Source organism: Lolium rigidum, chromosome 5, assembly GCF_022539505.1.
Source record: "Lolium rigidum isolate FL_2022 chromosome 5, APGP_CSIRO_Lrig_0.1, whole genome shotgun sequence".
Lineage (NCBI taxonomy): Eukaryota > Viridiplantae > Streptophyta > Magnoliopsida > Poales > Poaceae > Lolium > Lolium rigidum.
In genome coordinates this window covers 238,872,118-238,889,922 of record NC_061512.1, presented here as the reverse complement: position 1 = coordinate 238,889,922, position 17,805 = coordinate 238,872,118, and the positions used below count along the sequence as shown (strand labels likewise).

General features: G+C 50.4%; 2 protein-coding genes across 2 annotated transcripts; both read left to right on the top strand.

Moving 5' to 3' along the window:
* The first annotated feature begins 342 nt into the window (after window positions 1-342).
* On the top strand, window positions 343-2,261 carry LOC124652435. The gene is made up of 2 exons (XM_047191445.1): window positions 343-526; window positions 1,618-2,261. Exons 1-2 carry the CDS (start codon window positions 343-345, stop codon window positions 2,259-2,261), a joined length of 828 nt encoding a protein of 275 aa, XP_047047401.1.
* A 14,340-nt stretch (window positions 2,262-16,601) lies between these two features.
* LOC124655355 (indole-3-acetic acid-induced protein ARG7-like) lies at window positions 16,602-16,991 on the top strand. The gene has a single exon (XM_047194265.1). It carries the CDS (start codon window positions 16,602-16,604, stop codon window positions 16,989-16,991), a length of 390 nt encoding a protein of 129 aa, XP_047050221.1.
* Window positions 16,992-17,805: the final 814 nt, after the last annotated feature.

The following is a 17,805-nucleotide window of genomic DNA, read 5'->3' as shown; positions in this document are numbered from 1 at the left end:
GCGGAAAGTATAATGTCTCCGTTACAACACACTGGAGAATCCTACTTCGTCCCATATATAAACCCTATCACATGTTTGCACCCCGGCTGTATGTTACATGTATCTCAATCTTCACTGAGCAAAAGAAAAGGAAAATGCAAAAAGTAGGAAGAGAGACCACAACACCACACAGCAGCAGCTAGTGCTTGACCAGCTTCTCCATGTCCCCGCGCCAGTCCAAGCCGATTCACATGCATTTGTTCTCTTCCATTGTATCCTTCCTCCACTAGACTCCTCTCCCCATCTCATCCCTCTCTCTACGCAACCTCATCTCCATTGCTCGCCAGCTACGGAGCTGAACTCATGGCCCCAATGGCGAGCTCGAGAGCTCCCCTCATGGCGATGGTGCTGCTGGTGGCTTTGGTCTTCGCCGGCGGCGCCGAGGCCGGGTTTCTTTCCAGGTCCAAAAACATCACCGTGGTCGGCTCCGTCTACTGCGACGCCTGCTCCAACAACACCTTCTCCAAGCACAGCTTCTTCCTCAAAGGTGAACAGAGCATGCTCTGGCTGCCCGTCTCTTACATTTACCATTCTATTTCAAACTGTCTTGTTCTGCGTTGCTCTATATAGTTTGCTCTGAAACTGAAAATGTGCTAGTTAATCTAAAGTATCTACTTCTATGTTTCAGTTTTTCCCCCTTGGTTTTATAGCACGTTGTTGATTGCAATGTGTGCCCCTGAATCTCTTGCTCAATGTTCAGTGTACATTCCATAGCCATGACATGTTGCTTCAGAGTTAAAAGTGCTCTGTAGTTTCACTCAAGTCTGAACTCCTTTTTCGAATAGTCAAGACTGAACTCTGAACAGATATTCGCACTACAAGTTATGGTTATAGTATCTGATATGACATTGAGTTACTTATTAAGGTAATGTGTACGACTTTCGTTTAGAAATAATTGACTCAATTTTATCTAGATATTACGCACTGAAATGTGTGTAGATACATTAATATTTTCACAAAGATAAGTCACTTATTTCTGAACGGTACAAACAAATTTAACCTGCAAGTTTGTGGTAGGTTACTAGGTTTGGCCAATTTTTTTCTTGCTCCCAAATTGGGTATACGGTTTAGCTCAGAGTCATGCTAAACGAGATGTCACACTAACTGAAATTTCATGAAGTCGCCTTGTCATAAATCTTGAGTATACATTGGGTTGACTATATATGAGTTGCTCCCTTCAGCTTAATTGTGTTTCCCAATGTTTACTGCATTGTGTGAAACGTTTCTCAAAATAACAATTCAGAACATTAAGATTGGCACATGTTGCATGAGCAACCAAGGCATTGCATTACATGGCAGTGCTTCATCCTGGAACTGAAACTGAAACAGATTTCCTGCTCTACCACTCTACATTTGCTGCTGAAACTTGAGTTCAGCGTTTAACAAGCACAAGATTAGCCTTGGTCAATGCGAATCTGCAATCAGATATGATCATGAACGGTGAACCTTACTAATCATGCACGACTTTTTTCTGAAAATATTAATGCACAAACTCGGGCGTTTCCATTTCCTTGACGAGAAGCTCTGATTCTGAATCTATCCGTCACTGATGGCCCTGACACTGTCATGGTAATGCAGGGGCGAGGGTGCTGATCAAGTGCAGCTTCAAGGTGAACAACTCCACGAGCGTGGCGCCGGAGGAGATCTCCCTGGAGGCGGAGCGCACCACGGACCAGCACGGCGTGTACAAGCTGGACGTTCCCCCCGTGGACGGCTTCGAGTGCCGGGAGGGGCACGAGCTCCGCTCGGCGTGCCGCGCCACGCTCGTCCGGAGCTCCTCCTCCGCCTGCAACGTCCCGGGCCTCCGCGGCTCCACGCAGCACATCGCGCTCCGGGGCTCCCGCGGCGCCGCCAGCGCCGCCGCGTGCTTCCTAAACCTCAACGCGCTCAACTTCCGCCCCGCCAAGCGGGACGGCGCGCTCTGTCATGGCGGCGGTGGCTCCAACGGCGACGCGTTCGAGTCGTCGCTCTTCTTCTGGCCGTTCCTGCCGCTCTTCTGGCCGGCGCCGTTCGGGTTCCCGTTGCCTCCCGCTACGGGCGGCGGCGGGGGCGCCGGAGGGACGGTGTCGTTCCCGTGGCCGTTCCACGTGCCGGAGTGGCTGGTGCCGTTTCTGCAGCCACCGTTCTTGCCGTTCCCGCTGTACAAGTCGGCGCCGGTGTCATCAGCGCCGCCCCCGTTCGAACGTTTCCCGCCTCCACAACGAACGGCGGCTCGGCCGTGAACCGGCCGGCCGGCTTCGGAAGATTTCAGCATTCTTGCCAAGATCGTTGCTTCACTGCTTGTGACTTTAGATGGCCTCTGCGTGGTGGAATTGGAGCTAGTCCGTGTGTTCATTAAGGATGTAGTAGTAACTCGTAACCATGATTATTAGCTTCGTTTTTCTTTTCACGAATTCTCAAAATCTTAACCTGCACGTACTCACACAAACCTATAGACAACACACCCACGCCGCACATGCGTGCAAAGATAGCCCAAATTTGAGGTCCCGGACCTCCCTATTTTCATCCGGCCCGGTCCAATACAATGTCCGGCGCCCTGAGTCCGTTCCCGCTACAGAGGATGATGTGGGGACACCGGACAGAACAAAAACCAGCGTGGGTTCCTACCCTCCACTATTGCTCAAATCGGCAGCCACCGCCGGCGCAATACTTCGATTGCGTTGGATTCCACCGTGACGCCTGACTCCCTCGCCTCCCTTTTCGCCGTGGTTCGCCTACTCTGGCTAGAACACGGCGGCCACTCCCCCCTCCCCCTTCGCCGCACGCAGAAGGTGTTCGATCGTTTGTCTGGTAGCCGCCGCCCGTCGTTGTTTGTTGTCTCTATTGCCGCCACAGACTTCTAACTATTTGATTTTCCTCATAGAGATGGATATCAACGATGAGATGATCCAACAAATGCTTGTTGACAACGCATCCTGCGACAACGATGTTCGCGAGCACTTGGCGATCATCGCTTACCTTAAGAAAAATGCTTGATGCGGCCGAGGAGAAGAAGAAGAGGCCACACCGTGGAGGTTCAAGGCCGGGAAGAAAAAAGTTGAAGCCCCGAAAAAGGTTGGAGGGTCATACTATGTTGTACAACGACTACTTCTCCGACACTGCAACACATGCCGACAATGACCGCCAACTGTGGGAGGTGACGCAAACTTATGTGATCACGCACAATATGATCATCGAGAATGACCGCAGGACTCGAGCCAGGTATGTTGGTCCCTACGAGTGTCGGGAACCTCTTGCGGAGGTTGATCATCAAGTGCCTGCAGAGTTTGCTGATTTCCTCGCCATGCGTACCGAAATTCACGACATCAATGTTCACGCTCAGCTTAAATATGATCTCATAGAGCATCTATGGAGACTCAAAGGAGAGGCATCAACTGCGCCGACCCCTTGACCTAGCCCAACTTCTATTTGTTTGCTTTGTTGTTTGTTAACGTTTAATTTGAAAACAATGTTATCAGACATAGTTAACTCTAAACCTTAAACCCTAAACTCTAAGCCTAATCCTAACCCTAACTCTAACCCCCAAAAAATTAGGGGACACTTTTGGGGGACATGGCTGAAAACAGGCGCGCCCCAAAAACGACAACTAGGAGCGGTGTTCCCCAAACACTTAATTTGGACACTGTTGGGGGACGCGACTAGAGATGCTCTAAGTTCGGCATAATGCAAAACACATCAATATGACAAAAACGGAATAAGAAAACTACACAGGAATTTGGATCAAATAGTATTGCACACTAAAAACAAGGAAATTGTAGCAAGAGGTTTGAATAGATTATTGAAATGTGTATCCAAAACAGAGCGCAGTCCTACAAAAGATGTTTGACTGCATACTATAGGATTGAAAAAAGATTGAAGTGGATATATTTTTGCATATGAAGTCTAGTACAAATGAATTCACGAGAAAAAATCATTACGCGCGCATGCGATCCTACACAATAAGGAGCCCACTTAGAAAAAATACCTAGGATTACAATCCTTCACAGGTTCTTTGAATCAAATAGACCCAAATAAGTCCTTAGAGTAGGTCTAACAGACCCCGTAAAAGGGGCAAATCCGTATAATAACCGCCGATTTGAGGGTTTCGGCTCTACCCGGCCGTCTAGCACGCCTCGTAAAAACGGCTCACGCATCGTTTTTTGCTGTTTTCGAGTACGGGGCGGGTTGTCGCCCCCTACTTGTGCGGGGTGGGAGCAGGGATAGTGGGCGAAACCAGTATCCCAATTCCGAAAGCGCGCGCGGACATTTCAGTTCCCCCCCACCCATTTTCCCCCACGCGCCGCCGCAGCCACCCGCACGCCGCGCGGAATCCGTCAGATCCGCGCCCCTCCGCCGTCCGCCGAGCCGCGCCGAGCTGCGTCGACGCCCGCCGCACCTCCGGCGCACCCCCGCCGAAGTTCCGCGTCCCTCCGCGCGCGCCGCCGCCCTCCCGCCGTGGTCTTCTCCGCCGTTTGTCGCCGGTGAGTATTCCGCCGCGTTCTTCTTCGTTGCCGCCGGTAAATTGGTCGGATTTGGGGCTGATGTATGGTACACCGTGGTAGATGGCTTCGGAGGATGTGCACATGGCGGATTTGGACGCGACGTCGACCGATTGGTCGTCGTCGGATTCCGACGATTCGGACATCGACGAGTTGCTCAACGACGACGAGACGGAGATGAACTCATGAAGTCCAAGGAGGCATTGACGATGAAGACGTTGGAGACCAAGCTCCTCATCACCGACAAGAAGAGTGAGGTGAAGCTTGCCAAGGTGCAAGCAAGGAGGAAAGATGCCAAGTTGAAGGCCGAGCTTGACATGAAGATGATCGCAGCCAAAGAAGCCAAGGCCATGAAGGAGCTCTTGGCCGAGGAGAGGGAATCATGATGATGCGCACCGACGGCATGGACGAGGATCAGCTGGCGTGGTGGAACGAGACCAAGGCGGACATCATTGCGAGGAAGAAGGCTACGCGTCAAGCTCGTGCTCAAGGTGAGTCTCCGGCGAGCGGTGGCGCCGGTGGCGATGGATCCGTTGATGGTTGATCACATTTGGGAACTTCCGTGGCTTGAAAATTGCCTATGATCGCGTTGTGATGTTAAAACTATGAATTATGCATCATATATTTTGGATGTGCTATGTTTGATGTGAAATTGTTGTGCAAATTGCTGTCTAAAACCCTGTTTTGAGGGGCCGGAAACTCGGACGAGCTAGCAGAACCCGTATACGGGGTGGGGATACGGGTTCTGCTAGCTCGTCCGAGTTTTCCGCCGGTGAAAACCGGATACAGGGCCCTCTACTCGCGTTTTACGGGGCGAAAAAATATGGGGCCTGTTAGACATGCTCTTAAGGGGTCATTTGGTTCATAGGATTTTGGTTGGAATTTCAGAGTATTTGAATCCCATTAGATTTTTTTTAAGGAATCATTTTCACTAGATTTCATGGGAAATCTAACAGACACTCAAACCTCTTAGCTAGAATCCTTTTCTTTTCTTTTGACTCAATCAAACAAACTTTGGTGCATATATACAAAATTATGTAGGATTGGAATTAGCATGACATTGCAATCCTTTGTTTTTTCCCTTTCTTTTTCGATAAAATGAATATATCAATATCAAGAAGCTACCAATTACATACGACCTTACGTCCCTGTAGCTGCCGCCTCTTGAGAAAAAGCCCTAGCCGCCCCGGCTCAACCTCCTCCATAGATCGGTTCCCCCTCCTCCGGCCGGCTTCACCGGCGTCGGGAGGAGTGGGGAACCCGATCTATGAGTGGAGTTTTCAATAAAAGTAGTCTTTTCAGTAGTTTATGTTAGGTTTTTGGTCGCCGTTTTCTTGTTGGTTTCCCCGCAATGGAGATGGCATCGTCTGCAGTAGGTGATCTTCGGTCTTTCGTTCGACGTCGAGATCTCCTTCCCGACGTCAATGGTGGTGCTGAAAGATTACAATTATCTAGGTATGGGTGTTCAGATCTTACTTCGCCAGATCGATCTTGGATCTTTTCTCATGGTTGCCACGATGAGGATTATCCTCGCAGTTTTTGTCCCGGTTGCTACGTCCTCGACAATGGTGATTCGTACTCTCGGCTCTCCATCAACGTCGACAAGGCAGATCGGTTTTTATTCCCTGATATACTGGTGTTGGTACTCTTGCCGATGTTGATTGACTACTTTAATGGTTGCACGCGTGCACGCAGCCTTGGCATTGCGGCTCAAATTAAAATTATGGGAGAACCTTCGTTGGTATTTACAGGTCTATGGTTTGTTATCTATCTTTGGTCTGCCTTCGTGAAAAGTACAAGATTATGTCTTGGAAGAAGAAAGAGTTTGAAGACCTCGAAGATTTGCTAGTATCTTTTAGACTTTATTTTGTAATCGCTGGAGACAGCTCGTGTATCTCTACCATGTACTATTTGTTATTATTATGAATATATGTGGTATTGATTGTCAAAAAAAAAGAAGCTACCAATTACACTCAAATTCTGCACCAACAAGACTATAAAAGTTAGTCAGGACATCAAGAATGTACAAACCCAAATTATAAAAAAAATAAAAGAAACAAATGTGATCAACAAAATATTTATAACAAACATCAACGATGTGATGGAAACTCGAGGGTAGCAGGAGAGGTGCTCCAACAAGGACACCTCCATGAAGGGAACGATGCACTATGCCAATTTTGCTAGAACCAACCTCTGAGGTCAGGTCATGAGTTCTCAACCCAAGGAAAGTCCGAGCAAACTCCAAACAATGTATGCAGATCAGCACACCTCCACCATAGGCGTTTTTCCTGGTCCATGTGACATGTGTTCTGCTTTTGAGTTCTTCCTTCTTCCATCTGCCTTCTTTTTCTCTAGCGTTTCTATGCATTCTTTTTCTTCCTTCTTCCACCCTACATAGATTCGAGAGGTCAGGCACCTGGCGCGCCTTGGGCAAATGCCCAACGCAGACATTAGGCAGAATTAGAGTCACAATAGCTATGGTCGTAGTCATCTTTATGGGCATGCCGAGCACTCTAGCCCCTGCACGGCTGCACCGAGTAGCGGACTGTCAATTATTTATTTTTACTATTGCCATGTTTTTTGAATCCTTCGAACCAAAGGGGTCATACAAGAATCCTAATCGATCCTAATCGTGTGAATCAGATGATCTACCTACGGATTTGAATTCTCCAAAAATCCGATAAAGTTCCTTTGAATCAAAGAGGGTTAGGTCTGATCTTCATCTAGTATACTACCTTCGTCTAAAAGTAAGTGTCATAACTTTATCTAGATATAGATATATATCTAGATGCATTTTTATTGGTAGATACATCCACATCTAAAAAAGTCTAAAACACTTATTTTAAGACACAGGAAATACCACGGAACGGGTTGCCTGATTTGCACAAGCCACTAGGGAATAGTGTGCACATATTTCTGTAACCGAATGCAGGAGATAGAGGTGACCAGAATCGCTGCCTTGTCCTTTCTCTTGGATCCTACTAATAAGTGCAAATTGTCTGTTACACGAACAGCTATTTTGTCAAGTACTCAAGCTCATTGCTTTTCTTCTACAAGTAAAAGCCACCTTGTTTACATACGGTATTTTAGTATCTCTACTATTAAGAGCAAACTGGTGAATGTCTGGTGTCACATTTTCAGGATGGACAATAATACCCCCACGTCTTTAAATGCCACCGCCCTTAAAAATCTCTCGTCCAGTTAGGCGTAGCTTTTCAAAATTTCAAATGGTACAACAAACACCTACAATTTCTCAACTAACACGTCTTTATCCTACCAAGATGATTTATCTCAACGCAATCTTGAAAAAAAAAACCTGCGCGCCCTACCTTATCTGACGCGTAGCTCTCTTGTGTGGAAGAAAAATCGGGGGTGGCTGTTGGCTCTGAATTTCTGCGTTAGCACATTCGTGATACAAGGCATTTTAACTGCCTCCGATTTTCTTGCCACGCTCTCCTTTTCCTAATTCAATCTCAGTTCCTTCTTTCCCGTTCCTTAGACACAACGAAGCACATACCCACGACCCAGCGAGGCTGGCAGGCTACTTAGCGAAAATGGAATCGCGGGTTTGGGATGGCGACCACGCAGTTTGGCAAGGAAGAACCTTTCTGACGGAGCGCAGCGACGGGCAGCCAAATCAGAAGCGGCGGCGGCAGGAAGGACGGGTGGGAACTGCTCTTGTCCACGGCTTGGCTGGGTATCTCATGTAGGCCAAGTTTTCCACTAATGTACATGTGCGCATGTGTTTTGTGGAGCTCGAGCGGGCGACGCAAACAGACGCTAAGGCACCATTTGTATCTGAGCGGGCCGAAAATGTGTCAGGAACCAGTTCAGCGGGTGACGCATAGTAATCGGGCTGTCCGCAGCGACGCAAATGCGGCGCATATCTACGCCTGGGATGCGGCGCAGACGCCCAAATGACCGCTCACTTTTGCACCGAGCCCGCCTGGCAGCGAGCCATAGGGCTGTATCGAGGGCATCGCTTCCACGTCTTCGCCGCAGCCTTCGCCATCAATGTCGCGACTGCCTCTTTTGCACACGCACTGACGGGCGGCGGCTGGGCTTCTGTGTCGCCATCAATGACATCGTGTCCCGCGCGGGCCCGGCCTTAAAAGTCGACGACATCGTCTCTGGCATCGCCCACACCACGGACACCTCCACTCCAACCCCTCACCACCGTGCGCCACCGCATCACCATGGGGAAGAAGAAGAACGACTTCGAGGCGTCCCGTAGCGGCACCAAGAAGGCGGAGCGGACGCACAGGGTGCCGCTGTCCGTCAACGTGGCGCGGCTCATGTACACAGCAACCGGACGCGGTGCGCGGGCTGGCGGGACGTGCACCCGCCCGGCGGCGGCCGGCGGCTCGATACCTCCGGGTGCCTGTCCCGCTGGTGCCTCCGCGCGAGCCAGAGAGGAGCGCCGAGATCCGGCACCGGCGGTGGTACCTGCCGTCGGACCTCCACGCTGATCCCGCCTACGCCATCGACTCCAACACCTGGCGCACCTGGCGCAAGACCGAGAAGGATCCGAGGAGGATGGCGGGCTTCCTCGGCGACATGGACTTCCCTTTTGACAATCCACCGCCGCCTCTTCAGCGAACACGGGAGCCGCCGGCACCTCCACAGGACGACGGGGAGGACGACAACTACAACTATGCGCTGGCATACCACAACGAGGAGGCCAAAGATGACAACGAAGACTGCGTCGCCTGCATTTTCCAGGAATGGCAGTTGGCCATGGCGGAGGGCCGGGAGTTCGAGTACCCGGCGACAATGACGGACGACAAGATCACGAGGCTCGGCGTCCTCGTCTCGGAGGTGGACCGACCGGTGCAGCCGCCGCTGCCCGGTACGCCATTGACATCATGCCGCCGGGCCTCACGGAGGAAGAGGCCCTACGACGGGCGCTCGAGGACTCGGCCCCGCAACCGGTGCAACCGCCGCCTCCACCTTCGCCGTACAACCCGTGGGCAGCTCCACCTCCACCACCGGAGTGGGCTGCTCAACCACCACCACAGACGTGGGCTGCTCCATCTCCACCACCGCCGGCGGCACCGGTGTATGTTCCGCCGCTTGCCAACTGGTCGTGGCCGGTACTGGAGCCCGTCGTGAACGACAGCGACGACGACGACGAGTAGGCATAGGCGTTCTTAGGCAATCCTTATGCCTTGCGTCCTTCGCTCTCGATAATTTTGTCTCGGTCACATCGACTTACTATCTCAAAAAATCCCTCCGTGTAAATCGGCTAGAATTAACAAATCTTTACTATTAAGGTGACACTTGTGAATGTATGGTGTCACATATCTAGAAATTACAAACCAAATACCACCCATAACCGATAGTCATTATCCCTCTCGTCCTTCGCTCCCGATACTTTTGCCTCGGTCACATCTACTTACTATCTCAACAAGTTTTCTGTTGATCCATGGTATATGTTCATGCTCTGGTTTTTTAAGGAGTTATAGAAAGGTTATGTACCCAATTTAAATACGTTTACAATTTTCTCATTATTAAATAAATCCACGAAACATTTGGGGATCATAAATTATAGACTCTCATTTTTATCTCGTTCGAAATGATAAAGATTAAACTGAGCTTATTTTTATCTCTACTATTAAGAGCAAACTGGTGAATGTCTGGTGTCACATTTTCAGGATGGACAATAATACCCCCACGTCTTTAAATGCCACCGCCCTTAAAAATCTCTCGTCCAGTTAGGCGTAGCTTTTCAAAATTTCAAATGGTACAACAAACACCTATAATTTCTCAACTAACACGTCTTTATCCTACCAAGATGATTTATCTCAACGCAATCTTGAAAAAAAAAACCTGCGCGCCCTACCTTATCTGACGCGTAGCTCTCTTGTGTGGAAGAAAAATCGGGGTGGCTGTTGGCTCTGAATTTCTGCGTTAGCACATTCGTGATATAAGGCATTTTAACTGCCTCCGATTTTCTTGCCACGCTCTCCTTTTCCTAATTCAATCTCAGTTCCTTCTTTCCCGTTCCTTAGACACAACGAAGCACATACCCACGACCCAGCGAGGCTGGCAGGCTACTTAGCGAAAATGGAATCGCGGGTTTGGGATGGCGACCACGCAGTTTGGCAAGGAAGAACCTTTCCGACGGAGCGCGGCGACGGGCAGCCAAATCAGAAGCGGCGGCGGCAGGAAGGACGGGTGGGAACTGCTCTTGTCCACGGCTTGGCTGGGTATCTCATGTAGGCCAAGTTTTCCACTAATGTACATGTGCGCATGTGTTTTGTGGAGCTCGAGCGGGCGACGCAAACGAGACGCTAAGGCACCATTTGTATCTGAGCGGGCCGAAAATGTGTCGAGGAACCGGTTCGGCGGGTGACGCATAGTAATCGGGCTGTCCGCAGCGACGCAAATGCGGCGCATATCTACGCCTGGGATGCGGCGCAGACGCCAAATGACCGCTCACTTTTCCACCGAGCCCGCCTGGCAGCGAGCCATAGGGCTGTATCGAGGGCATCGCTTCCACGTCTTCGCCGCAGCCTTCGCCATCAATGTCGCGACTGCCTCTTTTGCACACGCACTGACGGGCGGTGGCTGGGCTTCTGTGTCGCCATCAATGACATCGTGTCCCGCGCGGGCCCGGCCTTAAAAGTCGACGACATCGTCTCTGGCATCGCCCACACCACGGACACCTCCACTCCAACCCCTCACCACCGTGCGCCACCGCATCACCATGGGGAAGAAGAAGAACGACTTCGAGGCGTCCCGTAGCGGCACCAAGAAGGCGGAGCGGACGCACAGGGTGCCGCTGTCCGTCAACGTGGCGCGGCTCATGTACAGCAACTGGACGCGGTGCGCGGGCTGGCGGGACGTGCACCTGCCTGGCGGCGGCTGGCGGCTCAGATACCTCCGGGTGCCTGTCCCGCTGGTGCCTCCGCGCGAGCCAGAGAGGAGCGCCGAGATCCGGCACCGGCGGTGGTACCTGCCGTCGGACCTCCACGCTGATCCCGCCTACGCCATCGACTCCAACACCTGGCGCACCTGGGGCGCAAGACCGAGAAGGATCCGAGGAGGATGGCAGGCTTCCTCGGCGACATAGAGTTCCCTTTTGACTATCCACCGCCGCCTCTTCAGCGAACACGGGAGCCGCCGGCACCTCCACAGGACGACGGGGAGGACGACAACTACAACTATGCGGCGGCATACCACAACGAGGAGGCCAAAGATGACAACGAAGACTGCGTCGCACTCGCATTTTCCAGGAATGGCAGTTGGCCATGGAGGAGGGCCGGGAGTTCGAGTACCCGACGACGATGACGGACGAAGAGATCGAGAGGCTCGGCGTCCTCGTCTCGGAGGTGGACCGACCGGTGCAGCCGCCGCTGCCTCGGTATGGCATCGGCATCATGCCACCGGGCCTCACGGAGTAAGAGGCCCTACGACGGGCGCTCGAGGACTAGGCCCCGCAACCGGTGCAACCACCGCCGTACAACCCGTGGGCGGCTCCACCTCCACCACCGGCATGGGCTGCTCAACCTCCACCACCGGCGTGGGGTGCTCCATCTCCACCACCGCCGGCGGCACCGGTGTATGTTCCGCCGCTTGCCAGCTGGTCGTGGCCGGTACTGGAGCCCGTCGTGAACGACAGCGACGACGACGACGAGTAGGCATAGGCGTTCTTAGGCAATCCTTATGCCTTGCGTCCTTCGCTCTCGATAATTTTGTCTCGGTCACATCGACTTACTATCTCAAAAAATCCCTCCGTGTAAATCGGCTAGAATTAACAAATCTTTACTATTAAGGTGACACTTGTGAATGTATGGTGTCACATATCTAGAAATTACAAACCAAATACCACCCATAACCGATAGTCATTATCCCTCTCGTCCTTCGCTCCCGATACTTTTGCCTCGGTCACATCTACTTACTATCTCAACAAGTTTTCGTTGATCCATGGTATATGTTCATGCTCTGGTTTTTTAAGGAGTTATAGAAAGGTTATGTACCCAATTTAAATACGTTTACAATTTTCTCATTATTAAATAAATCCACGAAACATTTGGGGATCATAAATTATAGACTCTCATTTTTATCTGTTCGAAATGATAAAGATTAAACTGAGCTTATTTTTATCTCTACTATTAAGAGCAAACTGGTGAATGTCTGGTGTCACATTTTCAGGATGGACAATAATACCCCCACGTCTTTAAATGCCACCGCCCTTAAAAATCTCTCGTCCAGTTAGGCGTAGCTTTTCAAAATTTCAAATGGTACAACAAACACCTACAATTTCTCAACTAACACGTCTTTATCCTACCAAGATGATTTATCTCAACGCAATCTTGAAAAAAAAAACCTGCGCGCCCTACCTTATCTGACGCGTAGCTCTCTTGTGTGGAAGAAAAATCGGGGGTGGCTGTTGGCTCTGAATTTCTGCGTTAGCACATTCGTGATATAAGGCATTTTAACTGCCTCCGATTTTCTTGCCACGCTCTCCTTTTCCTAATTCAATCTCAGTTCCTTCTTTCCCGTTCCTTAGACACAACGAAGCACATACCCACGACCCAGCGAGGCTGGCAGGCTACTTAGCGAAAATGGAATCGCGGGTTTGGGATGGCGACCACGCAGTTTGGCAAGGAAGAACCTTTCTGACGGAGCGCAGCGACGGGCAGCCAATCCGAAGCGGCGGCGGCAGGAAGGACGGGTGGGAACTGCTCTTGTCCACGGCTTGGCTGGGTATCTCATGTAGGCCAAGTTTTCCACTAATGTACATGTGCGCATGTGTTTTGTGGAGCTCGAGCGGGCGACGCAAGCCGTACGCTAAGGCACCATTTGTATCTGAGCGGGCCGAAAATGTGTCAGGAACCAGTTCAGCGGGTGACGCATAGTAATCGGGCTGTCCGCAGCGACGCAAATGCGGCGCATATCTACGCCTGGGATGCGGCGCAGACGCCAAATGACCGCTCACTTTTGCACCGAGCCCGCCTGGCAGCGAGCCATAGGGCTGTATCGAGGGCATCGCTTCCACGTCTTCGCCGCAGCCTTCGCCATCAATGTCGCGACTGCCTCTTTTGCACACGCACTGACGGGCGGCGGGCCGGGCTTCTGTGTCGCCATCAATGACATCGTGTCCCGCGCGGGCCCGGCCTTAAAAGTCGACGACATCGTCTCTGGCATCGCCCACACCACGGACACCTCCACTCCAACCCCTCACCACCGTGCGCCACCGCATCACCATGGGGAAGAAGAAGAACGACTTCGAGGCGTCCCGTAGCGGCACCAAGAAGGCGGAGCGGACGCACGGGGTGCCGCTGTCCGTCAACGTGGCGCGGCTCATGTACGACAACCGGACGCGGTGCGCGGGCTGGCGGGACGTGCACACCGCCGGCGGCGGGCGGCGGCTCAGATACCTCCGGTGCCTGTCCCGCCGGTGCCTCGCGCGAGCCGAGAGGAGCGCCGAGATCCGGCACCGGCGGTGGTACTCTGCCGCCGGACCTCCACGCTGATCCCGCCTACGCCATCGACTCCAACACCTGGCGCACCTGGCGCAAGACCGAGAAGGATCCGAGGAGGATGGCAGGCTTCCTCGGCGACATAGAGTTCCCTTTTGACTATCCACCGCCGCCTCTTCAGCGAACACGGGAGCCGCCGGCACCTCCACAGGACGACGGGGAGGACGACAACTACAACTATGCGCTGGCATACCACAACGAGGAGGCCAAAGATGACAGCGAAGACTGCGTCGCCTGCATTTTCCAGGAATGGCAGTTGGCCATGGCGGAGGGCCGGGAGTTCGAGTACCCGGCGACAATGACGGACGACAAGATCACGAGGCTCGGCGTCCTCGTCTCGGAGGTGGACCGACCGGTGCAGCCGCCGCTGCCCTGGTACGCCATTGACATCATGCCGCCGGGCCTCACGGAGGAAGAGGCCCTACGACGGGCGCTCGAGGACTCGGCCCCGCAACCGGTGCAACCGCCGCCTCCACCTTCGCCGTACAACCCGTGGGCAGCTCCACCTCCACCACCGGAGTGGGCTGCTCAACCACCACCACAGACGTGGGCTGCTCCATCTCCACCACCGCCGGCGGCACCGGTGTATGTTCCGCCGCTTGCCAACTGGTCGTGGCCGGTACTGGAGCCCGTCATGAACGACAGCGACGATGACGACGAGTAGGCATAGGCGTTCTTAGGCAATCCTTATGCCTTGCGTCCTTCGCTCTCGATAATTTTGTCTCGGTCACATCGACTTACTATCTCAAAAAATCCCTCCGTGTAAATCGGCTAGAATTAACAAATCTTTACTATTAAGGTGACACTTGTGAATGTATGGTGTCACATATCTAGAAATTACAAACCAAATACCACCCATAACTGATAGTCATTATCCCTCTCGTCCTTCGCTCCCGATACTTTTGCCTCGGTCACATCTACTTACTATCTCAACAAGTTTTCTGTTGATCCATGGTATATGTTCATGCTCTGGTTTTTTAAGGAGTTATAGAAAGGTTATGTACCCAATTTAAATACGTTTACAATTTTCTCATTATTAAATAAATCCACGAAACATTTGGGGATCATAAATTATAGACTCTCATTTTTATCTGTTCGAAATGATAAAGATTAAACTGAGCTTATTTTTCGTTATTGTTAGAACATTATGTTGAATCTTGTATTGTTGACACTCATATGTATTAATATCAAACTCCATTATGAAATTGATGCTTTGAAAAATCTAATTAACCGCAAGTTCGTTATGGTTTTTAGGGGAAGCCTGGCACCCATTATACATCGGCATCACCACAAAATTTTTGGAGGGCTTCCAAATTTGAAAAATGAAACACTTTCCACCCTTGATACATCTAAAATATATTAACGGTCGTTTGCTCCGTAGCGAAGCACGGGCATTCTGCTAGTTCTTAGTATAATCTAACTATTCATTCTCCAGATGAACAGTGAATTTGAACAAAAATATCACAACCTAAGGCGATTAAGTCAGATCACAGTGTATGTATACAGCCATAGAGGGTGGAAACGCAGTTCACAATTTATGAATATACAACACAAGGGAATAAAAACACTAAGATACGACATAGGGTCAGTTCCATTCATGTATACTGAGTGTCAAAGACAGATTCGCCCCTGAAAAGTTCTTGGCAACGGAAATTCAGAGTTCAGAAGGAACTCAAGCAATCAGCTGGAGACACACACATCCAGCAGCTGTTAACTTAACTAAATCTACACAAACCCTATCCACTAAATACACAAACACTATCCACTAAATACACAAACACTATCCACTAAAAAGTATTTAGTTCGTGCATTATTAGACCCAGGTGTCAAACCCCGGACTGCAGATGACACGTACATGCGCCCCGATCGCAAACCTGAGTACATAAAACAAAACCACCACGGGAGCCGTCGGTTTGGAGCGTTGCATCCATCGTTTGTTGCTCTGAACAGCACCCCAAAACTAGTCGCAATCATGCAGAAAGCGCAGGTCAGAGATGATTGGTTAATCAAATCTAAACTTGCAGCTAAATCTAGTGCATTATTGACAACTTGCCATGACGCCATTGGCAACCCACCCCACCAGACTCCAGCTCCAAGTCAGACGACTCTGATGGCATGGCATGGCACACACGCTGGCCTCCACAGCCGCAGCTAGCTCCTCCTTGAGTTACCCTTCCGAGGCTGCCAAATCGTAACCTAATCAACATATTGATACAGTATTAAGTACTACAGTATCATAAATGCATTATCAAGTAATAAAGCAACAAGGTGCATAAACAATTAAGGTGGCAACTGCGATTCTATATACACAATAATGATTGTCTGACTATTTCCCCTCCATTTCTCTATGTTCCTTTAATGAAATGATGCAGAAGCCCTTTGCGTGTTTGCAACAAGAAATAAAGTCTTTGGGTCGCTCTCATCGGCTCCATATATCCAATACAACCTTTCGATCGACATGAAAAACCCCTGGTCCATCCGTCCATATATATACACCATTCCAACCCTCTCCACCCCACCTCCCAATTCCAGGCTTGCTAATTGCTACACATTTTGTCTACAAATTTGCAACTTAGCTTGCTAAGTTTTGTGCACCATGGGCATGGCTGAGAAGAGGTCAGCGACGGAGATGAAAGGGAGGAAGCCCGGGTTGATCACCAAGACGCTGGACCGGTGCCGGAGCACGCCGGTGAGGCAGAAGCCGGCAGAGGGCTGCTTCTCGGTGTACGTCGGTGCCGGGAGGCAGCGGTTCGTGGTGCGCACTGAGTGCTTAAACCACCCGCTGTTCCGGACACTGCTGGAGGAGGCCGAGGAGGAGTTTGGGTACACGGCCGCAGGTCCACTCGAGCTGCCTTGCGACGCCGACGCGTTCGCTAGGGTGCTGGAGCAGATCGAGGAGGAGAAGCAGAGGGCAGCAGGCCTTGGCAGGAGGAACTCCTATGGTCTGCTTGGCACCAGCCAGCCTATCACCGTGGGCCGATCCTAACATATGCACTGGATTGCATGGTGGCCGAGTTGATGCGCTCTGAGTTTCTGTTGAGCTCATATTCTCAAAATACCATGTACAAACTCGGAGCAATCTTAGCATTCGCAATTATGGTGAACAACCTCATCATAGATTGGTCAATGTTAGATATATCATTTTTCCCTTTTTCTATTTTTGTGAGAAGACAATGTTAGATGTTGACCCATGTTCCCCTCCTAGTTGCAGTGTCTGTCACAGAAAGTGTTATACAGATACACATTAGAATCAAAGTTTTTAAATGTTTATCTATGCCCTAAAATCAAGCAGAGAATTGCTTTCAACTTCGTGTGAAAAAAATTGCTTTCAACTGGTCTATACCATGCAAGAAGTTTCCCAATTTTGCAGATGGCACCAGGGAATAGGTGCAGGCATGACTGTAACTGGTTACTGGAGATAGAGTTGCCCAATTTCCATATGACATCTAAGACAAATAAATTCTAAGGAAATATTCATATGGCTTGAAATCCTACAAAGCAAAACAACCCAGTTAGAAAAAAATACTAAGAATATGAATCCTCAAAAAAAATCCTTTGGATATCCTTTGAATCAAATAAGCCGTAAAGGAATCCATATAGAAACCCTTAAAATTCTGATCATGCATATCAAAAGATCTGCGTAAAAAGAATTTCCAAGGTTTCAAATTCTCTAAAGATCTTATGAAATTCCTTTGTATTAAAGTGCATCAGCCCACTGTTTTTCTTCTCCAGCTTGTATGCATAACTATAAGATTTTCCAGGTGCACGGTGAATTTGGACGAAATCCCTCCCAATACAAG

Excerpts from the sequence above, each read along its gene's own strand:
- LOC124652435 (XM_047191445.1), top strand. The coding sequence starts at position 343 with ATGGCCCCAATGGCGAGCTCGAGAGCTCCCCTCATGGCGATGGTGCTG. Across the intron at positions 527-1,617 it reads GCACAGCTTCTTCCTCAAAG|GGGCGAGGGTGCTGATCAAG; the intron begins GTGAACAGAGCA and ends ATGGTAATGCAG.
- LOC124655355 (XM_047194265.1), top strand. The coding sequence starts at position 16,602 with ATGGGCATGGCTGAGAAGAGGTCAGCGACGGAGATGAAAGGGAGGAAG.